Source organism: Vanrija pseudolonga, chromosome 1 (assembly GCF_020906515.1).
Source record: "Vanrija pseudolonga chromosome 1, complete sequence".
NCBI lineage: Eukaryota > Fungi > Basidiomycota > Tremellomycetes > Trichosporonales > Trichosporonaceae > Vanrija > Vanrija pseudolonga.
The window spans coordinates 367,707-394,929 of NC_085849.1; the positions used below are offsets into that span (position 1 = coordinate 367,707).

The window sequence follows — 27,223 nt, forward strand, 5'->3', positions numbered from 1 at the left end:
TTTCCACTGTAGGCGGTGCTGCGCTGCCAAGGCTGTGAGGGTGCAAGTCACGTGATGCACTACCCCTGTGGATGCCCGCCCGCGTCTCGACGTGACCGCGCCATACAGAACGACGACGCCGACGACGGCACACACGCACACTATTACAAACACTTACCTTGTTCTCCATCGCTCACGCACTCTTCGACACTCGTCACAACCTCGTCATGTGGAACAACGGCGGATACAACCAGTACGCAAACAACCCCCCTCCGCCACCCGGCGGCGGCGGCGGCTGGGGCGCGCCTCCCCCTCCGTAAGTCAGCCCGCAGCAGCAGCAGCATCAGCGACGTGTAGCGTGCCTCGCCCGCCCGTCTCCGTGCCCGTGCCCGTGCCCGCCGCGGACGCCGCTAACATCCCCCAGTCAAGGCCACTACGACAACCGCGCGTTCCCCGGCCAGCTTGCCAACAACGGCTTCCCCGGCGCTTCGTATGCGCCGCCGCCCGGTCCTCCGCAGCAGCAGTGGGGAGGCGGCGGCGGCGGTGGATGGGGTGCGCCGCCTGGCCCGCCTCCGCAGCAGCAGGGAGGGTGGGGCGCTCCTCCCCCGCCGCAGCAGCAGTATGCGCCGCCGCCTGGCGGCCCCGGAGGGTTCCAGCAGTACCCCCCGCCGCCGGGTGGTCCTCCCAGTGAGTTGGCGGTGTTGTAGGAAAGGAGGAAGCCCGACGCTGACACACCCTCCAGTGCGTCCCCCGACCGGACAGCAGCACTACGGCCCCCAGTTTCAGGGACAGGGCGGCCCGCAGCAGCCATTCTTCCAGTACTCGCAGTGTGAGTGACACTTGGTTTGCGGTCGGTGGCGACGACACGCGCGCTGACTCGCACCAGGTACCGGCAAGCGCAAGGCCCTTCTCATCGGCATCAACTACTTCAACCAGCAGGGCCAGCTGCGCGGGTGCATCAACGACGTGCAGAACGTCAAGCGCTTCCTGCAGTCCAAGTACGGCTACCGCGATGAGGACATGGTCATCCTCACCGACGACACGCGCAACCCGAGACAGATGCCCACCAAGCAGAACATGATCCAGGCGATGCACTGGCTCGTGCAGGGTGCCCAGCCCAACGACTCGCTCTTCTTCCACTAGTAGGTTTTACTGATTGCCGCTTGCTGACGCATTAGCTCCGGTCACGGTGGTCAGACAGAGGACCTCGACGGCGACGAGGACGACGGTATGGACGAGGTCATCTACCCCGTCGACTTTAAGCAGGCTGGCCACATTGTCGACGACGAGAGTGAGTGGGCTGGGATCTTGAGGCTATATTCAGCCTGTGCCGATCTGACATTTCAGTGCACGCCATCATGGTCCGCCCGCTTCCCCCTGGATGCCGTCTCACGGCCATCTTCGACTCGTGCCACTCGGCCACGGCCCTCGACCTGCCCTACGTCTACTCGACCGAAGGCAAGATCAAGGAGCCTAACCTCCTCGCCGAGGCGGGCAAGGGCGTGCTCGGTGCTGGCATGAGCTACCTCAAGGGCGACATTGGCGGCATGCTCTCGGGTATTATGGGGTGAGTGGCGCTTTCCGGGACGGGTTTATGGCCTACCCTTGCTTCCTCGACCACCGCTGACACTCGCAGCGCTGGCAAGCAGATGATGGGCGGTAACAGCAATGCTACAAACATTACCAAGCAGACACGTACCGCCCCCGGCGACGTTGTCATGTGGTCGGGCTGCAAGGACTCGCAGACATCAGCAGACACGCAGGAAGCTGGCCAGGCTACCGGTGCCATGTCTTATGTGAGCGCTACAGCACTGTTGAGATGCCAGCACTGACACACCCAGGCTTTCATCGCTGCGCTCAACAAAAACCCTCAGCAGTCGTACCTGCAGCTTCTTCGTTCTATTCGTGAAGAGCTGGCCGGCAAGTACCAGCAGAAGCCGCAGCTGTCGTCCTCGCACCGTGAGTGTGATGTTGATCCTCCGTTGACCATCACTAACACACGATCGCAGCCATGGACGTTAATCTTTTGTTCATCTGCTAGTTGCCTCGTATGCTCCGAGTTGGTGTATTGTACAGGTTGTTACGTTATGCAGACACGACGGATCGATGAGATGTCGAGTACAGCAGAAGTCTAATGGAATTTGTAATGGCGGTGCAATTTGTATCAAGTCGGAAGTCGTCGGGGCTAATCGGAAGAAATCTTAAACTAATTGATGGATTTGCCACTCAAAATCCGCGATCCGCCAACCAAATCCTTGCCGGGACGAGTACGTCGCTCTCCCCGCTTCGACGACTTCTCATCTCGACGCGTTATCTCTCTTTCGACAACACGGCCGTCTTGCAGCTCGACTCCCAAGCAACTCGTGCACGACACACAAAAACACGACAATGCCCATCTAGACATCAACCAGGATACGTGTATACCCCGCCCTTGACTCTTGTATCCCCCACTGTAGCACCTAATCACCACCACCCACCATCACCATGTCCTTTCTCTTCCCCTCATGGGCCACAGCCTTCTCGGAAGGCTTCTACGACGACGCCAAGGCGATGCTCGAGACAGCTTTGAACAAGGTAGGCCCTGGGCGATATACAGCAGCGCTGACGTGCAGGGCAACAAGCCGCCCGTGATCCAGGGCCGTATCGAAGTCGTCGACCTCAACATGGGCAAGGAGGTACGTCTGGCGCCCCGTTCGACACTGACACCAGCCCCCGACCCTCACGCTGCTCGAGATTGGAGACCTCTCACTCGACCGCTTCCGCGGTATCCTGCGACTAGGATACCAGGGCGACGCGTGGATCGAGGTGCGCTGCCGCGTTCAGGCCAACCCGCTATCGCATAACCCGAACCTGCTCCCATCGTCGACGCTGCCCATCTCAACACCGCTGCTCGCGTCCCAGCCCCTGCTGGTACCAATGACGCTGCGGCTGTCCAAGCTGCACCTGCGCGCGATCCTCATCCTTGTCGTGTCCGCCTCGAAGGGCATCACGCTCGTGTTCAAAAATGACCCCTTGCAAAATGTCGACGTCAGCAGCACGTTTGACAGCGTCGAGGTGATTCGTGGTTACTTGCAGCAAGAGATTGAGGGCCAGCTGCGCGAAATGTTCCGCGAAGACCTGCCGGGTATCATCCACCGCCTGTCCCAACGCTGGTTTACCGACTCGAAGACGGCGGGGCACGTCGAGACGCCGTACCGCGAGCCCGAGGCCGCTAATGCCAGCTACGACGACGACCAGATGGACGAGTACGACCCGACGTCGGCAGGCACGGATGTCTTTGGCCCTTCGTCGGCACCCACGACACACTCGACGCCAAGACGGCGCGCGCTGCATCGCGCCTCGAGCCTCAAGGGGCGCGCGGGGGCGGCCAGCTCGTCCGGCCTGTCCGAGTCGCCGACGAGCTATACCGTCTTTCCCGATATCGAGAACTACGACCCCACGTACGGGCTGCGGCCGGAGGGACTGCCCACGCATTCGGGCTACGAGGCCTTCGGGCGGCTGTGGGAGAAGAATCGGAGCGGCGGCGGGCGCGGCCTCGGCAGCTTGATGGACGGCGGAGGACCGCTCGACTCTCACCGCGGAGGAGGGGACGAGGAGGCGATCGAGGAGGAGTCCGAGACGGACGAGTACGAGCCTGGAGACGTCGACGACGAGGACGGACGCCCCTTCGACATGTCGGCGGATATGGACGAGCACGGGTATCCGCACCACCTCAACGGGCACGCCACGCCACCACGGCACGGGCACTCAACCCCACCACGCGTCATGTCGCCGACCGAGTGGGAGAGCTTCCCAGCCATTGGGGGCGGGTACATCACCCGCCCGCGCGTGTACCATGCCCAGTCGCAGATTCGCGCGCCGTCCGAGGCTGGCGGCGCGATGCCCAGTCCTGCAGGTACGGCCGGCACGGCAACTGGCGGGTCGGTCACCGCGCGCGCGAGCTCGATTGGCGGCGCGTCGACAATAGGGAGCATCCGTGGCCGGCCGGCGCAGAGCACCGTGGGGCTGGGGTACGGCGGCAATGGGCCAGTGCTCGGCCCGAGCCTGCGTCGTGCGGCGACGTCCCACTCGGATCTCCTGGGCTCGCGTTCGCGCGCCGACTCGCTCGCGACGTTTGCACTACAGCACTCGCATGCGCTGGCGCACGGCGCGGCACCCACCCCACAGTCGCCGATGCGCAGCCAGTCTGCGCGGGGCCACGCACGAAGGCCGCCGAGCCCCGGCGGGCGCGCGAGCACGCACGTGTCCCGTGCGAGCTGGGACCAATCCCGAGGGGGTCCCGAGCGCACGCTGTCGCCACCACCTGTGCGGGCGCCCGCGCCGCGCCCGGTTTCGATGGACGCTGGGGCGCGGTTACGCTCTGCGACAGATCCTATGCCGCCGCAGATCCGGCACCCGCCACGCGACCGCGCGCCGTCGTTCGGTACCGTGGCAAGCCGTGCCGGCCTGGGGGCAATCACGCTGCCGCTTAACAACTCGGTGTCGCAGCTGGCAACGCTCAGCCTCTCGGCCAACACGCTGAGCCCGTACGCCCGCGCACACGAGCACATTGCCGTGCGCAGCTTTCCCCACCTGGGGAGGGGAGCGCCTGGTGCCGCGCCGTCTGGGCCAGCGACGTCGGCAGCGATCGAGGCGGGCAACGTCAAGGCTAGGCGGAAGCGTATCTTCCGCGTCGGTTCGTCCAAGCCGCCCAGTCGGGAGGCGAGCCTGTCCCCCGAAGTGGACGAGCGCACGCCCTCGCTCGACTGGGACGAGGAGACGCGGCATGCCAGCTCGTCGAGCGAGAGTGTCAGTCGCGCGGCGTGGCGCGCGAGCCACAGTGTGCATAGTGCGCCGAATGGGCGCCCGGCAGTCGGACGCGCCAGCTCGCGCGGGTCGTACGGCTTCCCCAAGATCCCAGAGTAGGCGCGGCGTCGGCATCGCGGCGCGGCGCGGTTGGCCTTTTACCACTCATCTCTCGTATCACTTCACCACTTCATTGTATCCTGCATCATTCATTGCTACTCTATATTGATCACATGCATCGTTGGCTTCCCGAGAGCGAGAGCGACAGGCCGAGCGGCAAGTGGGAAAGATGAGCTAGTTACAGTTGCAAGGCGGCTCACGCGCTCGGCGTTCATCCACACCATCACGAAGCCATTATGCATCATGGCCGACACTCACCCCGCACATCTTACACACCGTGCATCCTGTCATGACGCCGAGCGCACAGCCATGCCAAGTCCCTCACCCCGCCGCGCCGTCTCACTCGCCCGCCCATGGTCACCCCGGCTATCTCACCGTCGGCCGTCTCCGAACCCCGCGTACCGGCCCGAACCCCGGGTAAGCAGTCGTCGACATACTTGTACCACATCAGCCCGGCCGAACAAGCCTTGCAACCACCCACTCACTACCTCACACAATGGCAGCCGAGACCCGCCAGCTGGCCGCATGGGCGTCGCGCCTATCGTATGCCGACCTGCCCCGCACGACAGTCGAGGCAACGAAGCGGCTGTTCGCCGACTGGGTGTTCTGCGCGCACGCTGGCGCGAGCTACCGCGTCATTTCCGCCATGGAGGCGATGGCGTCCGACGTTGGCGGCGACGCGCGCGGGCCAGCATCGACTTTCTCTGGACCCCCTCGCGCGCCGTACTGGGCCGCATACCTCAACGCTGGCGCCGGGCACGTCGTCGAGCAGGACGACCTGCACAACGCGTCCGTCGTGCACCCCGCGACCGTTGTGTTCCCCGCCGCCTGGGCCGTCGCGCAGGCTAAAGGCAAATCCGCGCGCGAGTTCATCGCGGCGAGCGTGGTCGGGTACGAGGTCGCGTGCCGCGCCGGCATCCTGCTCGGGCGGGAACACTACCGCGTCTGGCATGTCACGAGCACGGCGGGCACGCTCGGCGCCGCGGCCGCCGCTGGCCGCTTGCTCGGCCTCGACACGGACGGGATTCTGAACGCCCTCGGCTCGGCGGGCACGCAGACTGCTGGCCTGTGGGAGTTTCTCGCCACCGCCGCCGATAGCAAGCAGGTGCACTGCGCGCATGCTGCCGGGACCGGCGTGCAGAGCGCGTTCTTGGCGCTCCACGGCGTGACTGGCAGCCACAACATCCTGCTCGGCAAGCAGGGCATGTTTGCCGGCATGGTGCCCGGCGTCGACTTGGCCTCGGCGGACGCGACCCGCCTGCTCCCCGTGCCCGGAAAGTTCCAGATCGACGACTCGAGCTTCAAGTTCCACGCGTCGTGCCGGCACACGCACCCGAGCGCGGACGGCCTTTTGGCCATCATGACGAAGAACAACTTGACCGCCGACGACATCGCCAGCGTAGACTGCCACGTGCACCAGGAGGCACTGAACGTCTTGGGCCCAGCAGAGGCCGCGACCTCGGTGCACCAGAGCAAGTTCTCCATGGGGTTCGTGCTCGGCGTGCTTGCCAACGGGCGGAGTGCGCAGCTGGCCGACTTTACGGACGCGCGGTTGAGCGACCCCGCGGTGCGCGCCTTCCAGAAGAAGGTCCACATGCACCTCGACAAGGGCGTCGACGCGGCGTTCCCCGCCAAGTGGACCGCGCGCGTCGTCGTCACCACCACCGATGGGCGGGTGCTGGAGGAAGACGTCCAGACGCCCAAGGGCGACCCGGGCAACTCGCTCTCCGACGCCGAGTTCCTCGGCAAGTGGCAGCGCCTGATCGACTACGCCGACCGTAATGCCAGCGTGGACGTCAAGGCGCTCGCTAAGGAGCTGCTTGCGCTCGAGGAGAGGGAGGACATGAACGGGCTGTTGTAGATATGCAAATGTGGCAGTGTGGCGCAGTCAGTGCGGGGACAATCAGGGAACGCGGATGCTGTTCATGCGGATCTACAAGCGTGTGCGGCCGAGGGGCCGTGCACGGAGAGGGGGGATGTTGACGGCTGGTTGGGCACAGGTGATGGGTGGGGACGGGTATCCAAAGAGTGGACGTCGCTGCGCGCGCGACTGGGGGTATAGGTGGCGAGACGGACAAAGTGGCGGGTGAGGGCGAAACTGAATATTAGCTCAGATTGATCGGAAGCTCGAGGCTTCCCGCACACTCACAGGTGGCACGAGGCCGTGTTGCGGGTATGGAGTTGACTTAGGCGGGAGGAGCAGTGTCGGTGGTAGGGCTGGCGGAGGTGGGAGCTTCATCGGAAGTGGGCATGTCGACAGCACTGCTTTCGGTCTCCGATGGTGGGTCGCTGACCCCAGTCTTGGAGGCTGCCGAGGTGGAAGGAGAAGTAGCGGAGGGAGCAGCAGAGCCGGACGAGCTGGGTACGGCCTCGGAGCCGCCTGCTGGAAGATGGTCTCGCACAGCTTGTTCAGTGGTCTGCAGCTCGCTGAGGCGGCGAGCAATCTCGGATTCGCGGGCACCCAGCTCTGCTTTGCGACGGGTTATATGCTCAAGCTCTCTCTCTAGCAACCTCTTCTTGTGAACCGCCAGCGCCTCGATGCCGCAAATGTTGGCCTCGACATCCTCTCGACGACGGCTGATATCCGCGTGTTCGGCAGCAACTTTGCGGGCAGATTGAGCTAGCTGGAGGCGCTGGATCTTCTGTTGATTCTCCACATGGCTCACCGTCTCGGTGTCGTAAAGCTTGGCGTCAGTCACTTCAATCCCTATTAGGCTCACCGATTTGAAGGCGTCGCGGATGACGCCGGTCAAGTACGACCTTTGCTCGTCTTGCTGGTCCTTGTCAAAGGTCTTGCACTTGATACCCGCGATGACTTGATCATAACACACCGCGAACCTGCTCATGTCGGGCACTCTGTCTCCCCTGCCGCCATAGGAGCGGCGCAGGTACCAGGCATCCATATAGAGCAACTTAGGAGTGCCCACACGTGCCTCTAGAAAGGTCATAGCTGTATGGGCAGCGTCGTAGTGGAGAGCTTGCTTCAACTCGAGATCCTCGGCCTCCCCGGCGCTCCTTATCGGCCCCACAACACTCGCCATGTGAGCGTTCATCATACACTGAGTGAGATTTGGGATCCGATGTGTAGGTGATGTTCGAGAGTTGCTAGAGGGGACTAGATATGGTGCGCTGTTGTAGGAAGGATGGGGACAGAAGGATGAATAGGGAGGCAGGGTGTTTATACAAGGCCGCGGTCGCTCCCGCTCGTCCCAGCACAACAACACAATACCCGAGCCTAGGAAGTGCGAACAGCAGCATGGCAAATCCGTTTCTTCTGGGCGTTCATATCTCTTTTGTGCGACGCCCAGCCTGACTCCGAGTGTGTCAGCCTCGGTGCGAGGCGCCGTGCCGATCATTCGTGGCACCACGGTGGGTTCTGCGCCAAGGGCATCCGTGGCCTCGGGGGGTGAAAGATCAATCAAGCCTGAGGCGAGGCCAGCCGTGTGAAATGCTGATGCTACACCCCTTTACATACCCTAGATGGCTTTCTTCAAGAGGTATGGAAGTGTTCGGCTCCCCTGTCACACGGGGCGGAGGGCGGAAGGGCGTTCACGAGAACCTCGTCCAACACAACTTACCTTCGGCGCCACAGAAAGGATTCATGGGGCCACATAACAATAGGGCGCACCTTGTTATTCGATGGGGCATATTCGCTATACATAATACCAATGCCCTGGACAGAGAAGGCTGAGAGCGAGAGTTGGAAAGGACGGTACGTTGCGAAGACGCGAGGTGACATGTGCAACCACATACAGCGAGAAGAAGCGACTGATGGGCAGGAACGAGTTCGAGGCCTACGTATTCTTCACTGGTGCCAGGACTTATCCCAAGTCTCGAGAGCCTTGCTGATGGCTGTCGCCGTACCGAGGCGGTTGGTGGGGACACCGTTGGCGTCGGGTGGGCCGGTTTTGCGATCGCGGTCAATGGCATCTAACGTTTCTGCAAACTCGCGAAGTGAGGCTTCGCGTTGCTGGAGTTGGTCTGAACGGCGGTTGATTTCGTCTCCATCCACATCAACCTGAGAGAGGCGACGGTCGACATCCTCCTTCTGACGCTGGGCTTCCGAGCTGCGCTGCTGCAGGTCGGCCGAGCGTTGGGCGATCTCGTTATCGACGAACGCTGGAATAGGCCTGCCGTTCCTCAGGCCGGCGATAAGGCGATTCTGCTGAGCAATGAGACTAGCCTGCTGGGGAACGAGCACCTCCATTTCACGGCGGTATCGCTCGCGGTCGTCCACAATGGGCTCGAGGGAGCGCCTCAATCGTTTCTTCTCGAACCGTAGGGCATCCTTTTCCTTGGCTACCATCTCGCGTCGCATGGAGGCTATCTGCTGCGCCAGGGTGAAAAGCTCATCCACTTTGACGCTGGTGCTAACGAGGGCATTGAGCGCAGCCGAGTACTTGGTTGGTGGTCAGCGTGGAATTTCATGAATACTCACATGTTCATGGGCACCTGTTACGACCATCTCCACATATGCCGCGGTTTGACTGGCATCGAATGGAGTTCGCTCGATGGTGTCGATGAAGGGTTGAAGGTAATTGCAGTAGGCATCAAAGTGATGACCCTTCTCCTGCGCTGAGGATTGAAGGTTCAGAAGGGCCGCCTTGATGATAGAAGTCGCATCGCTGGGGTTGGTGGCAATGGTGCCACAAATATCCTCGATCCAGGTTCCCAGGGGATGCTCGTCGAGCGGGCCGGGGTGCACTTGATCGTGAGAGAGGCCTCTCTCATCGTTGAAATTAGGCTGCTCAGCTTCCATGATGTAACGATGATTCCAAGGGGACGTCGATAGTTTGATTCGAAGGTGAGAATAGCCGGATTGGTTTCCAGTTGCAGTGTTTGCTGTGGAAGAGAACGGGTCAAGTCAGTGAGTTTAAATATATAGGTATTAGTCCTAGTTGCCTCTCGCACCCGAGTGCACCAAGACCGAAACTGTTCCAACTGAGAACATGGCACACACACACGCATTGTGCGGTTTTTCGGCAGCTGAAGTGCAACGGCCGCGGTGCGAAGTAAGGGCGAGGCGCCGATCGTGTGGACCGCACCCACACTTCCGCGCCGCAATGGCTGCCGCCGGTGAATGTGCATAGGCTACGGTACAATGCATACTGTGTGCAGTTTCTGAACAAGGCAACAGTGGTTGGTGCAGAGCGTGTACTTGGGGAGACCAAGGAGGCTAAGGAGAAGAGCCAGATAGTACGGAGGTGTACATAGGTCATGGGGGGCGTGAAATCAGACACATACATTCTGCTGGCTCGTTGTTGACGAGGTGGTGGCCACAGATTCCTTGTGGAACTTCTTCTCGATGTCCGCAAGTTCCAACTGTCGCTTCTGAACCTCGGCGATCCGCTCTCCCAGCAGAGCCATGGCACGAAGAGATTCCTTAATGCGCTCTTGGAGGTTAGAGAAACGTGAGTGCAGATGCTTCTCGCGGTACTTGAAGGCGAGGGACCTTTGGGCGAGCAGAAAAACGCGTGTCCTCGCCAGGCGCTGGGCCGGTGAGGACGCCAACCCCACCCCAAGTTCATCTTGAGTCACGGTAGGTACTCGAGGAACAGTCGAGCGCTCAAGGTCGTCGCCGAGGGCATCGAAATCTGCTCCCAGGCGATGGTCCTCCGAGGTATTGCCGTTGTACTCAGCTTGCGCCACTGTCACATCATGGAGAATGTCAAGTATTTCTTGGGTATAGGCGATGAACAGTAGGGTGCCAGAAGTTGCGGCACAACCCCCATACACTTTGGCGGTGTCGTGTACCAGGACTTTTGGGACCCTACTGAACGTGTAGCTGCAGATCTGGATAGCAGTAGCGATCTGAGCAGTCAGCGTGGGGTCAGCTGAGGCACCAACCGGGGCATAGGCTGCTGGGACGTCCTTCAAATCTCGGGCATCAAAACACTGGTCCGCGTTTCTCTTGGCGATCATCTCGAGATAGTCGCCCACGCGTCGATGCAGTGCACCTGGTCTTCAGAGGGTGCGGTCTTGCGAAGATCGAGCAGAAGGTTTTGGAGCGCTACTTTCCTTAGTACGGTCCGGGCGGCGAGGGATGTGCTGGAGGGGCGGGTAACATCCGGGCAGGCTATCACCTCTGTGGCGTCGAGGAAGGACTCGTGGCGCACCATTGCGTCCAGATATCCGACGAGCTCGGCGACGCTAGCCTTGAAGTCCAGTACGAGTGCATGCTGTGTGGCAGCCTGTTGTTGAGTGGAGGTCAGACCCAAGTGCAAGTATGCTCGGAACATACCATGGAGAAAGTGGTGGGGAAGCAGTCTTGTGAGGAGAACGAGGGAGTGACCCGTCGGTGGCAGTTATCTATCGCGCGTGGACCAAGGCCTGGGTGCTGAGTGCTGGGATGGAACGAGCACCAAACGCACATGATGGTTTTTTTTTACACAGGGGTATCTGTTCATTGTACTTCCCCGTGTTGTCGCGCTGTGGCATGGTTGACACCAGCAACCCCCTCCTGCAACACTGTCGCGAGTGTGGCACTTGCTCCACTCCCGCCACTCTCAGTTTGAGGTCGCAGCAGGGCTTCCGGCTCGCGGCACGCCACGTGCCACGCCTGCTTATTGTTCGTGTGTATATTTGCACCAGGTCCCCACACGGTCCCTCCCTTTCCCTTGGCCTCTGTGCGCCGTGAGAATCAAGCAGGCGGTGCACGCTGTGCAGTGCGTCATGGCCAAAAGGTCCATGCTGAACTCGAGCGGAAGACACAAAGACTTGGGGTGAGTTACATTGTATGCGGTATGGCTCGCACCAGACCTTGCGGGTGGCCAACCCTGTTCTGCAGCTTCTCCATTCTCTCTTCCACATACAGTCACATTCACCTTTCAGTCCCGCCATCGTATTCCTCAATTCACAACTCTCCTCTCACTCTGAACTCCTACCTCCACTACCCTCCATCGCACGAGGGATCCTCACCCTCATCCCGCACCGACCTTCACACCCTCCCCCCCCCCCCCCCCCCTTGGCGCGCTCTTGCCCCGCGCAATGTTGAAGGAGGACCTAACGGCCTTCACCCAGTTCCTAGAGGATATAACAAGCTACCCGGACAAAGTGTTTCTGGGACAGGGCTTCTTTACCCGAGAAGTGTTACGCAATGTGGACTACTCCATCGTCCCCCTGCGCAGGACGACATGTAATCAGTATCCTCGCTCCGTGCTCAGCATTAACGGTGCCGAACGCGTCTTGGTTGTCAACGTTCCCTGGACAGACCTCTTTTACTCCGAGTCCGGACGCTCAGTTCCGTGGCCTGGGTTCCAGTATATGTAAGTGTGACTCAAACCGTGCTGACCACCACAGGCACCCAAATCTTGAGTGCAAAATCGCCACCTCCGATCACTGGCCGACTATCATGACCGGCATACGTGCGGATGGCACGCTCCAGCCGTGTTTGGGTTGCACTCTTGACAATCACCCAGACTGCACATTGAACAAGCTTAGGTTCGATCGGTATAGACGTGAAAGTAAGTTGGTCATTGACTCACAGTCTCTGATCTACCGTCTAGATGAAGCCTTTGACGTACGGAAGTTGGCCAAACCTGTCAAGGAGATCGATCTCATAACATACATCAGGACTGCCATTTTGAAATGTGAGGGTCCATGTATCCGATGTGATGAAGATCACCCTCGACGCTACCCGACGCACCTCTCTTTTTGGCTGTGGTACCTTCGGCGTAGCACATTCGACGCTTCGCTTAAGAAGGACACCGACAATATTGGGCGGGGCCCCCCGGCAGCCGAGGTTGGACCAAGTGCCTATGGGGACGACGAGGATAATGCCGAAGAGTTCGACGAAGAGTCTGATCTCAAGACTGGCCCAGATGCGGTCAACGACGAGCCCAACGCCCAAGTAGCCGACGACGAGCCTAGTGCCGCTGAATCGGACGAGGAACTCAGCGACGAAGAGTCTGAAGACGAGCGCAGCCCCGTTCAGTCCCACTATGAGACCGGCGTCGAAGAGTACGATGAAGAGTCCGATGATGATCCCGGCCCCGTTGAATCCCACCATTGGCCCAGCGCCGGGCCGTACTATGAAGAGTCCGAAGACGAGCCCGGTCACGAGCCCGATGAAGAGTCCGACGAAGACTCTGAAGCAGCTTCCGTCGAAGAGTCCGATAGCAATACCAACCCAGTTCTTGTCAACGACGAGCTCAGTACCCATGGAGCCGAGGTCGCACCTAGTGCCGATGAGTCTGATGAGGAGCTCAGCGACGAAGTGTTTGAACCTGAGCCCGGCCCCGTCGCGTCCCACGATGAGCCCGGGGCCGAAGAGTACGATGAAGAGTCCCACGACGCGCCAGGATTTGATGAGTTCCATCATCACCCCAGCCCCAACGTGCCTGATGAATGGCCTATCGCACATCTGTCCAACAGGAGGCCTAGCGAGCATGTGTCGAACCATGAATCAAGCGATCCTGAGGATGAGAACGATGACGACGGCCCAACTACCGAACCTGGCTACGACCATAGACCTGGAGATGTGGCACTCCCAGTGGCCATGTCCCAAACACCAAACCCTGGAACATTGGCCGCGAATCCCACAAAAGACCCTCCCAAGAGCCAGAAGAAGCGTGGCGGGAAAAAGCGCAGCAACAAGAGGCGGAACAACCGCCCGAAGCCTGAGGTTCCACCGCCCCCGGCTGTCGAAGCGCAGCCGCAGCGTTTCGCTCCTCCTCCCATGACGACGCCCTACTGGCCCCACTACCGGTGACCATCCCACATTGGCCCACATCCTAGGTTGTGTGTCTCCGTAACTCTATCCGCAAGCCCCAGACGGCGGTATTCCCGCCTGTGTCCGAATTCCCGCCGAAGGCATCGACAACGGTGTGTGTGTGCCATACGACGAAGTGCCACTTTGACGCCACCAGCAATACGAAGTCGCACGCTACACCAGGTTTCCATTCTCTGCATGATATGTCTCTTATAAATTAGTGATGTATTCCGTTTCTGTAACGCTGTTTGTGATGGGTACTGGGAGCGATCGCCTGCGGCATGGGATACCGATGCGCGTCACCGCCCAATCTGAGCACTCAGGGCTGGCGTAGACCTAACAATACCAGAAGCATACGGCGGCGTGGGGAACATTGAGGTGTGGCGACTGCTGTCGCCCCATTGTCGTCCCCCTTCCTTTCAAATCGTTCCATTCTCGGACAGGGGACGCCAGGCCATCCTGCAACCCACCATGGCATGGCACTCCACTCCCACCCGGCATTCCTTTCGAGGCGTGCATTGCGCCACGCCACAAGGCACAAGCGTATGTTTCTTTTGTGTTTGGTATCAGGTACCCACACGGTCCCCACCGAGAAGCATGCGATGCTGTTCGTGAGGCTCGTGCCGAGCACGAGGCCGAGGGAGCCGAAGACGCTGGGGTGCCTCGTTCCCCATGCCTCGCACGACCGCCGGGTCGACGGTTAAACCTGTGCCCCCATCTTCTCTACATATCCTTTCATGTATCCATCCTCCTTCTCATTATTACTCTGTTCCGTTCAGCCGCTCGCGTTGCCACCACGGCTCACACACACATCCACACCTCATCACCCGCTTGGCCCCTTCACTTAGTCTCAACCTCGCGCACCTCGCTCTCTGCGATGTCGGCGAACACCGGGAAAGCCAACAAGCGGGCGCTCGACACCTATATCCAGGTGCTGCGCGATATCAACAAGTACCCCGACAAGGCGTATAGCGGGCCAAGGGGGAGCCAGCTTACCCCTGTCGCCACGAACTGTGGCACGTATATCTCACCTCTATCGCTGCTCGAACCTCACCAATACCCGCGCTCCGTTCTCAGTCTGGACGCCGCTAAACGCGTGCTCCTTGTCAACGTCTTTGAAGAGACGCGCTTTGATCCGGCGGGGAACGTTCAGACGTTGCCCGGATTCCAATACATGTGAGTATGCCCCGGCCAACACCGCCAACGATTTCCAGATGCCCGAACATCGACTGCGACCTCGCAAAGGCAGACCACTGGCCCACAATCATCACCGGAATCTTTGAGGATGGCACCCTGAGTGCCTGCATTGCATGCCTCCGCAAGAAAAGGCAGAACTGCACAATCGAAGGACTGATGATTCCTCTGTACAAGTTTAAGGGTACGTTGAGAACGACCCTGGCTCTCCGGTGTCCTCTCCCATCTCACCGCCCTCAGGTCAAGAATTCAACCAGGCCAAGTTGTCACGGGCTGTCGAAGAGATCGATCTTGACAAGTACATTAAGGCGTCCAAGGCACAAGGTGGGTAATGCAGACGAGAACCCAGTGGAGTAACACTGCCATAAGCTGTGTTCGCGGGCTGAGTTACGGACGGCGACGTGAACCGCCTAACGCGAGTGGCGGCGGACGATCACCGGCGCAAAGAGACAGAATGACTCGCCCCGTCTCGCATACACTCGCTCTCCAAGACTTCACCCCGGCTGGAGCCTCACGAGCACTGTTGCGAACTGTGTCCTTACATATGTAGTATTCGTTGTGGAGTGCGGCAGGAGCCTCAGACTAACCATTGCGCCGTTGGTCAGTCGGCTTGCCGACCATCGGCACACGTCAGCGTGTCAGCCCTGCAACCAGGAGCACGAAATCTTGTGCCACACATTTATGTCTTCTGACTGATACCATCGCACGTCTACCAGTTGCTGTTGCCGAAGTTGTTGTTGTTGTTGTTTCCGTAGTTGTTGTTATTGCCACAGTTGCCGTTCCCGTTCCGGTTGCCGTTCCAGTTGCCATCATTGTTATTGCCGCTGTTCCAGCCGCCACCGTTATTGCCGTTGTTACCATCCCAGCCGCCACCATTGTTATTGTTGTTGTTCCAGCCACCTCCGCCATTGTTGTTGTTATTGTTGCCCCAGTCGCCGCTCTGGTTGTTGTTATAGTTGTCGCTGTCGCGGCGGTCGTCTCGGTCACGGTGGTGGTGGCGGCCGTCATCGCCGTTCCAGTTCCCGTTGCCGTTGTCGTTGTTCCAGTTGTTGCCATCGCTGTTCCAGTTGCCGTTGTTATCGCAGTTGTTGTTGTCGTAGTCGCCGTCGCGCCGCTCCCTCTCGTGCCGCTCGTGCTTGTGGTGCTCGTGCTCATAGAGGCCGACACCGCCAGCAGCGATTGCGGCCGCGCCAAGGCCAGCCGCGAGGCCCTCTCCGACCCTCTCGCCGCGATTATGGTCCCAACCCATTGTGACTGGGGTGAGCGCAGCGACAGGGGATGTACCTACTGTCTGTGTATGTAGAGTGGTGTTGGTGGTGGGGAGTAGTAGAGAGGAGTGTGGAAGTGGTGGGGTGTGTGATCGAGTCTGCGAGACGGCTAGGACCCGTCGTCTTATATATCGCGTCCGAGCGACGTCATTGAGACAGCTGCGTACTGCATCCAACTCGAGGCCCTGGACGTGTGTGGATCGAGGCCACATCCCGACTACAGATCCACACAGGCAATCCAGTCAATTCCAACGCCATGAATGCATGTTGCGGGGCAGACATTCTGTGCACAGGTGCCGCTTCACACAGCTCGCACGAACTCGCACGAACCACGCTTCGCTGTGCTTCACGACACGATGCAACCAGCCTCTTCACATACATTGAGACGCCTATGCTTGGAGACGATATGCAGTGTTGAGTTTACACGCACGCTTAATTGAGACGGCGACGTCTGAACGAGTTCTGGAGTCGCGAGGGAGGCCGAGACTACGGAGTGTGCCATCCAGCTCGACGTCATCGCCCAGCGGCGGACACTTCCGTCGGCCCCATCTCATTCAGCGACCGACAATGTGTACAACGTTGATCCCAGACCCGCTAGGCACATAGACGAGCATAGGAACCCATGGTATGCTTTTCATCATAGCAACCAGCTGTCCTACAACAGCTTGACGAGATAAAGCGTTGAGATCGCGTCACATACCGAACGATTCCGATGTGGCACATGCCTCCGTACAATCGTGTAACGTGGCGGAATCCTACGCCCTCCCTCTGTATATGGTATGAACATGAGGCTGAGTACAGGCTGATCTTTCGCAACAGGCCATGCCACGGGCATTGTCATGCATCCTTTGTCCCCCGTCTGCGTGGGCGGCGGTGCAAGTGGCCCGTGCCCAAAGACGGAGAGAAGCATGTGTATTGTGTATTGTTGTCCTTCTCGCGCCACCAGCGAGAGGGTGTTCGTTCCCCTCCCCATCCTTTGACCCTCTCCCACATCCATCTTCATCCTCCCACTTCTCCCACTCGTCTGTGTACTTAAGCCCTTTGGCGTGCACAACTCTCCCCCCTCTCTCTTGCACCATCGGCCTCCTCTCATACCCCGCAGTTGACTCTGACAACGGCATTTCACCCTCAGCCCAACAAACAAAAGCAATGCCACCTCCCCCCGTCGTCAGTCCCCCTCACCTTGAGAGGGACCGGGATTATACTGCCGCGCAGCAGCAGTTCATCCGCGATATCAACCAATACCCCGACAAGGTATATCAAGGCCAAAACGGATGGGAGCTGAGTCCGGTAGCCATGAGGGCGGGCTATCCCATTGTTCCCTTGAGGAAAACTGGGCGGGACGAGTTTCCCCGCACAGTGCTTAGGTTCGACGGCGCCACACGTGTCCTCGTCGTAAATGTGCCCAAGGCAGAGCTACATCATCGGAAAGCGAACTCCTTGCCTTTGTATCGTGTAGAAACCGACATGATGACGTGGCCTGTGATCCCGTGGCCCGGTTTCCAGTACACGTGAGTATCGGTAAAGGAGAGAGGAGCTCACCAGACAGATATCCCGGTATCGAATGTCGCTATGCCACAGACCACTATTGGCCCACTATCCTCACGGGTGTGAGCCAGAACGGGCAGTTCAACGATTGCCTGAGGTGCACCATCGACGGCTCTCTCAACTGCAAAGTGGGCGTGCAGAATAGTCATCTGCGCACACGAAAGGGAAAGTCTAGGGCACGTCTTCTCTTCTTCTATCTAACCTTGGCTACAGACCAACCCTTCAACGAATCGAGGTTGACCGAGCCTGTCGAGGAGATTGATCTGGTGAAGGCCAAGGAGAAGATTGCCCAGGCGTATCGTGAGCGGCAGTACACAAGGCGCCGCGTCGGTCGTTGAGTGACAACGAAGACTACACCGTGCCAAGCGCAAGAAGTCCCATACGACTGTGCCGCGACTACTTAACCCAACCGTTCCGCAACCACGCCACAAGTCTGTCGACTTCCTCTCCCACCGTCTCCAACTCCGTTCATCTGTGATACATAGCAGCACTGCCTCCCCGCCCGCTTTCGAGACGACCACGCCCCCTCCGACCTTCCTGTACATAGCAGTCCCCACTACCTGTGAGCTCCGACCCCGTTATGAGTAGTCCGTGTCTGCAACGCATTCGTCCTCCAGGCGACCGGTGGGGTGCCACAATGGGCTGCTGACATGCTTCTAAGCTAACCGCTGGCATGTGGTCTGGCTCACACTAACCCTGGTGACTGCGAGAGCTTAACGCGATTAGGCTCTGACATCAAATTGTCTGATGGCGGCTGGGTCCAGATTCCATCCTCGAACCAAACAAACATTTTTCAAGGAGCCCACCGACGGATCAAATGCGAGATAAAGCGCTCCACTGATGCTTTAAAGGCCAGAATCATCATGCCAGGCTGTCATGCCAGGGTGTCATATAGCTCAGCATGCATCGGGAGCTTGGGGCGTGGTGCCAATCGCCCATAAACGAGGCCACCATGGCCCAAAGACAAAGTCGCTAGGCACCTCGTGGCTTACGCAGGGTCCGGGCCCGCCGGATCTCGCGAGCCAAGCCTTTACCGCGCTCCCATCGCAACTTTGTCTCTCCATCGCACCCAACGAAACAAATGCTGTGGTCACTCCCGTCGTCGTCGGCCCGGCCAGACGACTATGTGCCGCTCTCGACGCTAGACGAGGGCGAGGACGGCGGCGATGCGCAGGGGCAGGGGCAGCTGTGAGTCGGCCCATCTCATGCAACGCAGAGCTGACTGTAAGCCCGGCACCGCGATACCAGCGCCGGAGATCGCGCAAGCGCTCCGCGGTGCACTTCGTCAAGCGGCACATTGTCGGCCTGGGCTCTGCCGCGTTCGGGCTGCTGCTGCTCATCGTGCTCGCGAACACGTTCCACGGGGGTTCGAGCTCGAGCAGCTCGAGCTCGGGCTCGAGCTCCCCGGCCCCTGCCGAGGAGCAAGCGCCGCCAGCGGCGCCCAGCCCCGCCGACCCCGACGAGCCCCCGGCCCACTGGAACGTGACGAAGAACCCCTACTTCTCGACGGGGGACACATGGGCGCATAACGTCAAGACGCTGGAGCGGTTAGATCGGTGCAAGCTGCTCGGCCTGCTGGCGAACACGAGCGCGCCGAATACGCGCTCTGAAGCGGACGAGTCGTTTGCCGCGCTCGAAGGCTGCGGGTGGAACGAGACGACGGTCATCGTGCTCGCGAGCGTGTGGGCGCACGATGCCGTCGAGGGGACGAAGAATACCGGCGAGACAGTGTACGCGCAGAGCGTGGTCTCCAGCCTGAATGCCAACGGGTATGCGTACCTGTTTGCGAGTCTAGGATGGTGAGTAGCCGTGCAGGTGGTCGAGGTCGGGCTCACCTGCTCCAGGATGAACCACGACATGCGCCGCGCAACAGAGTACTACCGCAAGTACCCCGACAACGTGCGCCTCATCATCGCGGACCCGGAGCAGATCAACGTGTGCTGGGACAAGGACATGGCCGAGGGGCAGAAATGCCTCAAGACGGAGAGCAACACCGACGGCATCCCGGCGTGGAAGATGCTCGGCCTGTGGTGGTGGGACGAGTGAGTGTGTTTCCATATGTCCCAGCTGACGCCTTTGCAGCCCCGGCAACCCCCTAGGACCGCGCTTCACCCTCTCCCCGACGGCGCACAACGACAACTTCTTCCTCTCGTACTCGGTCGAGCCGACGTGCAAGCGGCTGCCGTACCTGCCGCACAGCGACCGCGCGCAGCCGCCGCAGGTGTGGCTGCTGGCCAAGCAGGTCCACTACCTCGGCCCTGTGCCGCCGGGCGCGTTCAGCTGGACGCTCGACGCGTTACACGACATGAGCGAGGAATACGGTGTGCGCTTTGCCGGCGCGCTCCGCGACGGCATGGAACACCTCGACACGCCCGAGGTGTTTGCCGCCGTCAAGGCCGCCGGCGTGGTGAATTACCAGCGGCTCGAGAAGATTGCATACTATGAGCAGCTGGCCAACTCGGTGCTCATGCTCGGGGTGGGCAGACCGAGAATCAGCCCGAGCCCATGGGACGCGCTCTGCCTCGGCCTGCCGTTCATCAACCCCATTCTGAAGTGGGACGAGGCGGACCCGGATAATCGCACGTCGTGGAAGACGCAGCAGTGGCACATGACGGACATTGAGGAGTGGGTTTGGTGCGTGAGGACGCGAGCTGACGACACCAGGCCGTACGTGTACCATGTGCACGCGCACGACATCCCCGGACTCAAACGCGCCGTCAAGGCCGCGCTGGATAACCCCATCGAGTCATACATCCCCGACACGATGCGCTTCGAATGGGTCACGAAGCGCATGGCCGAGGTCGTCGACTGGGACTGGCGCGCAGAGGGCGTCAAGGTGCTCGAGGCGCGCGTGGCGGCTGGCAACGAGGTAAGCCAGCGTTCGTTGGGCAGGCTGACCCCCAGACATTCATGCTGTGATCGATGGTATCTCCGCGTTAGAGGTTAGATAGGTATCATCTCGATGTATCACTGTATATTACAACACACTAGGCGCCCTGGCGCGCCTCGTCCCAGTCGTCGTCGTCGAGCTTGCTGTGCCCCGACTCGGCGTCGACAATGTCCCAGTCGACATCGAGCAGGCCAGCCTCGGCGCGCTCGACCTCGTCGCCACCGCCCACCTCTCCCCCCTCTGCGCGGGAAGGCGCCGCTCCACGAGGCGGCGGCCCTACGCCTTCCCGCCGGCGCGAAAATCCCCCTCGTCCTTGGTCGGGCTGGGTGTCGCGCGCAGCGTAGAGCTCTCGCGCTCAAACTCGCTGTTCATCTCCTCGGCCGTCAGGTTCATCTTGTCCAGCCACCGCTGGAGGAGCGACGCGTTGTCGGCTTGCAGCGCAGAGTTGCGCTGCCCAAGGCCCGAGATTTCAATCTGGTACGCGAGGATCTCGTCGTGGAGGATCTGGGGGGGTTAGGAGCCGACGTTGTGCGGAGCCCTGCGGCCGCTCACCTTGACGTCCTCTTCCCTCATCTTGTACCGCTCTTCCAAGTTACGCTCCCTCCGGGCGCCCGAATCCCGCGCATCCCGGAGCTCGCGTACCTCCTCTCGCAGGCCGCGCACCTCCTCGTCTCTATCGCGCAGCGCGTCGGCCATTGCGAGCTGCTTGTTCTGTGCGGCCGCTTGGGTGCGGTACAGCGTCTGCATCTCGGATCTCAGCTGGTTGATCTGCGAGTCGAGCGACGAGAGAAGCTCGCCTTGGGGCGCGCTGCGCGTGTCAGTGAATCCTGGGGAGTAGAAGCGGCTTGCACCAGCGGCCTGCGCACAGAGCGACATGCCACCGAATCCGGCCGGGAGAAGCGCGGTGGCTCGGGATGGTGCGATCCGCCAGATGCGGGAGTGAGACCGTCACGCCGCAAGCCGCTGCCACCATCTCACGTCGCCATCGCACTCGGTGGCCCAATCCCCCCTCCCCAGCGGCCCAATGTACCACCATCACTGGCCAGCCCGTCTACTCGCTCGGCGCATCCGTACCCGCCGACCCCACGGCCCAGACCACCACCACTCACCCGTCTCCCGTGCCGACCACCGACGCCCCGCCACGCAACAGCGCGCGATTACGGATCTTGAGGTCGCGTGTCGTCTTCGCCAGGCGCTGGTCTAGGTGGAGTGTCAGTCAGAGGCTGGGCACGTCGCGCGCGAGCGGCCCAAGCGCGGCCGAGCGCCGAAGGGCAGGTAGGTAGGTCAACTTACACTGCTCGATAACGTCGCGGAGCGGCTCGCCGGCGTGCTGCGCGCTCAGGAGTCTTGCGCGGATCGTGTTCTGCCATTCTGGTGGGCCAGAGGCTGAGAGTGCCGACATGTTGGGTGATGTAGTCGAGTTGAGAGCGATGTCAACATGGCGTCATGATATGCTGCTCTGCTGGGTGGCAAGTTGGTCGACGCGATTTGATCCCGCTGTTGTCGTGGATGGATGATCCATCAGTTGGTGGAGGTCGACGACGCGGCCATGGTCAGCATCGCTCTCTTCATCTTCGACGACGACAGCGACGACGACAATGGAGGCACAAGGGATCGAGCAGTGGATCACGTCAATACCCCCCGTCACTCGGGCGTGGGCGTTTGCCTCCCTCGGCACGAGCGTACTCGTCGTGAGTGCTACCCCCCTCATCTCCCAGCGCCAGCCCTCACAGCTCACACGGCAGGAATGCAACATTATCGCGCCGGTACAGCTCTACTTCTCGTGGAAGCTGGCCGTGATTGATATGCAGGTGGGTTGTTGACCTCTGTCTGACACGGCCTAACCCACCAGCCATGGCGCTTCCTCACGACGTTCTGCTACCATGGCAACCTGAGCCTCGACCTCGCGTTCCGGCTCTACTTTGTGTAAGCGCCCCCGCGAGCGACGCCGCTGACCCCAGCATGCGCTACTCGTACCTCCTCGAGACCAACTCGTTTGCCAACAAGCGCGGCGACTACGTCTGGCTCCTCTTCCTCATCGCGTCGTGCTTGCTCGTGAGTTGTGAGCTTACGACACTTCAACTGACCCCAGGCACTCACGCCCTTCCTCACCATGCTCTTCCTCGCCAACTCGCTGAACGGCGCGCTGTCGTATATCTGGTCTCGGCGTAACCCGTCGGTGAAGATGTCGCTCTTCGGCGTCATTACGTGAGCTTTGAACTCTTAGACCAGAAGCTGACGCCCAGCATCACGGCCCCTTACGTCCCCTTCGTGCTCGTCGGCCTGTCGTGGTTCCTCCACGGCGGGTTCAACGACGCCATCAGCGATATTGTGAGGCCACGAAGCTTTAGTTACTGAGTAAGAAGCTGACCCCTCGCCCAGCTCGGCATCCTCGTCGGCCACACGTACATCTTCCTCCAGGACTACTGGCCGCGCGAGATGTGGTCCTCGACAGGCAAGGGGAGCATCGAGACGCCCCGGTTTGTGTGAGTCAGCTAACTTCATCCCTGCGCCCAGCTGACAAGCTCAGGAAACGCCTCTTTGGCCAGCCCGACCGCACATAGCCTCGCCGTGCTTTCCGCGGCGCGCGAGCACCTCCGTGGGGCCACCGGGGTGTCACCGCCCCCTCCCACGCCTCCTGGAGCTCCAACGCCCTGTACCACCACCACCAGCCATAGACCCCTGTATCCAGCATCATCGCGAGCAGAGCCATGCATATATGCCATTGTTGTGTCCCAAGTCTAAGTGGGGCGCGCGGCCCCCTGTGTGCCCTCGGCCGCCGGCGCCTCCTCCACCGGCTCCCTCCATCGCCTGTTGTTCCTCTTGACATAGTCGTCCCAAACCTTGACGCGCCCGTCGTTCTTGGCCGCAGGTTTTGGCGGGCCAAAGCGGTCAAACGGGAAGAGGATGCTCGTGACGCGCGCCTGAATCAGGCCGATAGCGACCGGGCCGTAGGTGTTCGAGTCGACCGACTCGCCGGCATTATCGCCTTCGACCCACACGTGCCCGGGGGGGATTCTGTACGGCGAGAGGTCGGGCAGGGGGTCGTTCGTCCGCCTCATCCGCGTCTTTGGGTCGCGCGGCGTGACCTGGCGCTCGTCAGCGGTGCGGCAACACACAAGGCCCACAATATCCCCCTCGAGCGCGACGATGCGCTTCGTCGTGAGGTTTTCCGCCTCGCGCGGCGACCTGGTGTGTGAGGATGCAGACCCACAGTCGAACCTACCACAGCGTCACGACGTCGCCGCGCTGCAGGGCCCACCGGCCCCAGCTCCAGCTCCACCGGTCGAGGAGCACAACGTCGTCCCAGCCCGTCTGGTCATGGTCCTCGTTGAACGTGGGCTTTAGTGTCAGCGTCGTCGCCACGGCTCACACTCACGAGCATGCTACGCCCCGTGATTCTTGAGACAGAGTATACATGGCGCCCCACGAACATGCCCACAGGGATCCACGCGAGCACGCCGCTGACGAACTGCACCGTCGGGTCGTTGAGAAAGCTGCTCGTTGCGCGTCCCGCTGCCGACGCGCGCCAGAAGGAGGAGGCCGACCGCCGCATGAAGGGCGCGTGCTGCTCGCGCGACGAGGAGGTGGTCCACTGCGTCCGCTTTGTGCGCCACGCGTTGCGTACTTGGGCAAAGGGGGGGAATCGAGACTGCGACATGGCGGCGGCGCGCTGAGCGGGGGCCGGCTGAGGCGTCCTCGGGCGGGTGTGCGTGCGTACGTGCAGACAATGTTCTGTGCACGCACACTTGCTTGCTGCTGCTCTACTACTCGTCGTCGTCGCGATGCAAGTGACGGTCGATGTCGTTGCTGGTGCGTTCAGTGTCGTTGCTGATGCTGCCTACTTGATCGGAATGGCCGCAAGTTGGACCCAAAAGTCGCAACGAGTTGCCCTCCGGCCCGACACTCACCCGACACCACCACTTCACTCTCTCCTCTTGTCTCCACCCCATCAACATCATCGACACTTTGACAACAACCCTCTCTCATTCCATCAAGCCCCATCACGCACAAAGCGCTGGTCAGGCATGGACGCCTCAGTCCCGCCATACATACCTGTGCCCTCGGCAGCCGTGCTCATCGGCGTGCCGGCTGACCTCCCCACCGCCGCCGAAGGGGCGACGTCGTCATCGTCGCCGAACACACTCGCCGCCGCCGCCGGCGCTGCAGGCGGCAGCGGCACAGCAGCGGCATCACGCACTCGCGCACCGGCGTTCCCACCCGCCGTAGCGGCTGCCAACGCAGCCAGCGCATCCGCCGCAAGCCGCAAGTTTACCGTGCCCGGCGCCGCGGCGCTCTCGTCAAACGTCTCGGACATGGTCCTGAGCTCGCTCTTGCCGCCCAACCTGCCCCGCCTCGCGCAGACCCACCACGCACCCGGACGCGCGCGCGACCTCACGTCCCAGAAGGAGGGGCTCGGCCTCAATGTCATGAGCAACAACTTTCGCCGCTTCCTGACAAAGGTGAGTGGCGGGCGAGCAGGCCAGCAGGCAACATGCCCGGCTAAAGCCACGTACCCGGCGACACGACGCTAACGTGGTGCGACAACACCTCAGGTCGGCCCCATCGTCTGGCTGCAAGACCGCGTCGAGGAGGTGCTGTTCTGGCAGAAGCCGCTGTGGACGTGGGCGTGGATGGCCCTATGGGCATTCATCTGCTTCTTCCCCCGCATCCTGCTGCTCCTCCCCAGCGCCATCCTGCTCGTCACCTACCTGACCTTTCAAGAGCAAAAGGAGCCGCTGCCGTCGCTGTTCGGCGTGCTGATTCCGTCTGCGCCGGACGCGGGGACGCAGCGTGTCGGCGACGACCCCAGCACGTCGTACTCGGCCTCGACGGTCGAAGGCAAGGAGGGCGTACCCCAGGCGCCGCCCGGCGACGCGACCAGCACAACCGACATCCTCATGAACATGCAGGCGATCCAGAACCTCATGGGCGTTATTGCCGACGTGTTTGAGGCGGCGACACCGTGGCTCAACTACATCGCGGGCAAGGACACGTCGCCGACGTCGTTCCCGCTCACGCCGACGGTCATCGTGCTGCTCCTGCTACCCCCGACACTGCTGCTACCCCTCACGCCAGGTTGGGCGATCCCGTACCTTCTCCTCCCTGCCGGCTGGGCGGGCCCGCTACTCTTCCACCCCAACCTCACCCACCTGCTAGAGCACCTGCCCCGCTCGCGCGCGGCGCTGCAGAGGCGCGCGGAGCTCGAAGACGCAGCCCTCACCGACGCCCTGCCCGACGACCTTGGTCGTCGCCCGATTGCCCGCGTCGAGGTGTGGGAGAACGAGCGCCTCGACCCCATCGTGTCCGCCAAGCCGACGGCCGCGGCCCAGCTCCCCGCCGGCGCGTACTCGAGCCGTTTCCTCCGCCCCGGCGAGCGAGGCGGCTGGGTCAAGGTCCGTACCGCCTCCGGCACGTACTCGCACGACGCGATCTGGGAGGACGAGGAGGACCGGCCCGAGAGCGGCGACCGCATGGCGCTGGCCCTCAAGGACAAGTGGTCGTTCGTGCCCGGCGAGGACTGGCGCGTGGACGTGTGCGGCCTGTGGAGTGAGGTTGGGACTGATCCGGGTGAGTAGGACCGTTGGGAGGGAAGGCTGCAGCTGCCGTTCCGTTGCTGGGCCGGGTTTGATCACTGCTAACTCTCCAGATGGCTGGGTATACACCGACGACACTTGGACCAATACTGCGCCAGTGGGCAAGGTGGACACGCCGGTGACTACGCCTGGTGCGACGACTGCGCCAGCGGCGACTGCAGCTCCGCGCCGTCCGACTAGGCGACGAAGGTGGTGGCGCCGCGTCTACTTTGACGACGGAACGTAGGTAGACGGCGCGCAAATGTATTCTGTATCAGACGGCGGCGAGGGTTGGTTGCACAAAGGTCGAGAAGGGCGCAGAGACACTCGACTTGCTTCGAGGCAATCACCCATCACTCATTTTACACAACACTCACACCCAAACACTCACAACACCCACACAACACTTACACCACCCCGAACACGCACAACACAATGTCCAAGAGCCTTCAGCAGCACTTCATTGAGTAAGTAGGCCCCGAGGCCACATCTCACCCGCAGAATCGGCACCGCCGTGGCCGAGCTCGGCGCCAAGGTGACCGCGTTCAGCAAGCACCCGACCCTCAAGCCCGCGCTCGACATTATCACCGGCGGGCCCGTCCACATGCCGGCCGACGCGCCTGAGTGGGCCCAGCAGGCGGGCATGGGCGTCAACCACCTTCTCCGCGAGGTGGCCGAGCTCCGCGCCGAACTCCGCGCCGCGCAGCTCCAGAACGAGTACATGTGAGTCTTCCTTCCTTCATCGACCGTCTTCCTTCCCTTCCCTCCCCCTCCTTGGGGTACTGACACCCCAGCAACGCGTGCTGCATCGCCCGCGCCCTCAACTCGCGCTCTCGCGGCGCCATGGAGGACGAGCTCGAGCCCCTCCCCACCCTTCCCGTCATGACTGCCGCGCCCGCGCCCCTCCCCGCCCTCGGCGACGCGCCGGCGTCCTTCCCCGCCACCGTGGGCGCGCTGCGCGACCTCGAGGGTGAGTTGCCACTGGGCGCAGCGCTGATGCTGATCTGATCCCAGGCTCGGCCGAGCTCGACGCCCTCCTCGTGGCGTACGGCCTCGAGGCCGGCGGTACCGCCAAGGAGCGCCGCGACCGCTTTGCGAAGCACATTGGCTGTGTTCTCTGAGTCGCGATGAGAGGGACTGCGTCAGATGGGAT

General features: G+C 61.4%; 15 protein-coding genes across 15 annotated transcripts; 10 read left to right on the forward strand and 5 right to left on the reverse strand.

Moving 5' to 3' along the window:
- Positions 1–151: 151 nt before the first annotated feature.
- MCA1_0 (Metacaspase-1) lies at positions 152–2,091 on the forward strand. Its single transcript, XM_062766590.1, has 9 exons — positions 152–295; positions 404–666; positions 722–808; positions 866–1,121; positions 1,158–1,270; positions 1,327–1,546; positions 1,616–1,775; positions 1,821–1,938; positions 1,989–2,091. Exons 1-9 carry the CDS (start codon positions 207–209, stop codon positions 2,018–2,020), a joined length of 1,338 nt encoding a protein of 445 aa, XP_062622574.1. The 5' UTR covers positions 152–206; the 3' UTR covers positions 2,021–2,091.
- A 176-nt stretch (positions 2,092–2,267) lies between these two features.
- Positions 2,268–5,018, forward strand: MDM34 (Mitochondrial distribution and morphology protein 34). The gene is made up of 3 exons (XM_062766591.1): positions 2,268–2,553; positions 2,592–2,654; positions 2,689–5,018. Exons 1-3 carry the CDS (start codon positions 2,464–2,466, stop codon positions 4,882–4,884), a joined length of 2,349 nt encoding a protein of 782 aa, XP_062622575.1. The 5' UTR covers positions 2,268–2,463; the 3' UTR covers positions 4,885–5,018.
- Positions 5,019–5,380: 362 nt separating this feature from the next.
- Positions 5,381–6,745, forward strand: yxeQ (the record flags this gene model as incomplete). The annotated part of the gene is made up of 1 exon (XM_062766592.1): positions 5,381–6,745. The coding sequence occupies one exon, from the start codon at positions 5,381–5,383 to the stop codon at positions 6,743–6,745; it is 1,365 nt and encodes a 454-aa protein (XP_062622576.1).
- A 325-nt stretch (positions 6,746–7,070) lies between these two features.
- On the reverse strand, positions 7,071–7,730 carry LOC62_01G000172 (uncharacterized protein; the record flags this gene model as incomplete). Its single annotated transcript, XM_062766593.1, has 2 exons — positions 7,071–7,568; positions 7,605–7,730. 2 exons carry the CDS (start codon positions 7,728–7,730, stop codon positions 7,071–7,073), a joined length of 624 nt encoding a protein of 207 aa, XP_062622577.1.
- Positions 7,731–8,689: 959 nt separating this feature from the next.
- Positions 8,690–9,643, reverse strand: LOC62_01G000173 (uncharacterized protein; the record flags this gene model as incomplete). Its single annotated transcript, XM_062766594.1, has 2 exons — positions 8,690–9,283; positions 9,323–9,643. 2 exons carry the CDS (start codon positions 9,641–9,643, stop codon positions 8,690–8,692), a joined length of 915 nt encoding a protein of 304 aa, XP_062622578.1.
- A 2,228-nt stretch (positions 9,644–11,871) lies between these two features.
- On the forward strand, positions 11,872–13,594 carry LOC62_01G000174 (uncharacterized protein; the record flags this gene model as incomplete). The annotated part of the gene is made up of 4 exons (XM_062766595.1): positions 11,872–12,149; positions 12,184–12,248; positions 12,325–12,347; positions 12,371–13,594. 4 exons carry the CDS (start codon positions 11,872–11,874, stop codon positions 13,592–13,594), a joined length of 1,590 nt encoding a protein of 529 aa, XP_062622579.1.
- Positions 13,595–14,471: 877 nt separating this feature from the next.
- LOC62_01G000175 (uncharacterized protein) lies at positions 14,472–15,145 on the forward strand (the record flags this gene model as incomplete). Its single annotated transcript, XM_062766596.1, has 4 exons — positions 14,472–14,770; positions 14,809–14,972; positions 15,029–15,112; positions 15,138–15,145. The coding sequence occupies 4 exons, from the start codon at positions 14,472–14,474 to the stop codon at positions 15,143–15,145; spliced, it is 555 nt and encodes a 184-aa protein (XP_062622580.1).
- A 352-nt stretch (positions 15,146–15,497) lies between these two features.
- On the reverse strand, positions 15,498–16,037 carry LOC62_01G000176 (uncharacterized protein; the record flags this gene model as incomplete). The annotated part of the gene is made up of 1 exon (XM_062766597.1): positions 15,498–16,037. One exon carries the CDS (start codon positions 16,035–16,037, stop codon positions 15,498–15,500), a length of 540 nt encoding a protein of 179 aa, XP_062622581.1.
- A 1,489-nt stretch (positions 16,038–17,526) lies between these two features.
- Positions 17,527–17,942, forward strand: LOC62_01G000177 (uncharacterized protein; the record flags this gene model as incomplete). The annotated part of the gene is made up of 2 exons (XM_062766598.1): positions 17,527–17,567; positions 17,606–17,942. The coding sequence occupies 2 exons, from the start codon at positions 17,527–17,529 to the stop codon at positions 17,940–17,942; spliced, it is 378 nt and encodes a 125-aa protein (XP_062622582.1).
- A 743-nt stretch (positions 17,943–18,685) lies between these two features.
- LOC62_01G000178 (uncharacterized protein) lies at positions 18,686–20,523 on the forward strand (the record flags this gene model as incomplete). The annotated part of the gene is made up of 6 exons (XM_062766599.1): positions 18,686–18,792; positions 18,834–19,403; positions 19,449–19,646; positions 19,687–20,229; positions 20,269–20,473; positions 20,509–20,523. The coding sequence occupies 6 exons, from the start codon at positions 18,686–18,688 to the stop codon at positions 20,521–20,523; spliced, it is 1,638 nt and encodes a 545-aa protein (XP_062622583.1).
- A 247-nt stretch (positions 20,524–20,770) lies between these two features.
- Positions 20,771–21,896, reverse strand: LOC62_01G000179 (uncharacterized protein; the record flags this gene model as incomplete). Its single annotated transcript, XM_062766600.1, has 3 exons — positions 20,771–20,998; positions 21,047–21,291; positions 21,788–21,896. The coding sequence occupies 3 exons, from the start codon at positions 21,894–21,896 to the stop codon at positions 20,771–20,773; spliced, it is 582 nt and encodes a 193-aa protein (XP_062622584.1).
- Positions 21,897–22,092: 196 nt separating this feature from the next.
- DER2.1 (Derlin-21) lies at positions 22,093–23,218 on the forward strand (the record flags this gene model as incomplete). Its single annotated transcript, XM_062766601.1, has 8 exons — positions 22,093–22,185; positions 22,240–22,305; positions 22,347–22,420; positions 22,456–22,549; positions 22,587–22,702; positions 22,741–22,825; positions 22,877–22,980; positions 23,025–23,218. The coding sequence occupies 8 exons, from the start codon at positions 22,093–22,095 to the stop codon at positions 23,056–23,058; spliced, it is 666 nt and encodes a 221-aa protein (XP_062622585.1). The 3' UTR covers positions 23,059–23,218.
- Positions 23,203–24,331, reverse strand: SPBC336.13c (Mitochondrial inner membrane protease subunit 2). Its single transcript, XM_062766602.1, has 4 exons — positions 23,874–24,331; positions 23,721–23,836; positions 23,623–23,683; positions 23,203–23,583 (listed from the first exon to the last, which is right to left on the reverse strand). Exons 1-4 carry the CDS (start codon positions 24,153–24,155, stop codon positions 23,236–23,238), a joined length of 807 nt encoding a protein of 268 aa, XP_062622586.1. The 5' UTR covers positions 24,156–24,331; the 3' UTR covers positions 23,203–23,235.
- An 80-nt stretch (positions 24,332–24,411) lies between these two features.
- Positions 24,412–26,352, forward strand: PEX28 (Peroxisomal membrane protein PEX28). Its single transcript, XM_062766603.1, has 2 exons — positions 24,412–24,957; positions 25,051–26,352. Exons 1-2 carry the CDS (start codon positions 24,523–24,525, stop codon positions 26,071–26,073), a joined length of 1,458 nt encoding a protein of 485 aa, XP_062622587.1. The 5' UTR covers positions 24,412–24,522; the 3' UTR covers positions 26,074–26,352.
- Positions 26,353–26,505: 153 nt separating this feature from the next.
- LOC62_01G000183 (uncharacterized protein) lies at positions 26,506–27,191 on the forward strand (the record flags this gene model as incomplete). Its single annotated transcript, XM_062766604.1, has 4 exons — positions 26,506–26,537; positions 26,572–26,793; positions 26,865–27,040; positions 27,085–27,191. 4 exons carry the CDS (start codon positions 26,506–26,508, stop codon positions 27,189–27,191), a joined length of 537 nt encoding a protein of 178 aa, XP_062622588.1.
- Between the last annotated feature and the right edge of the window lie 32 nt (positions 27,192–27,223).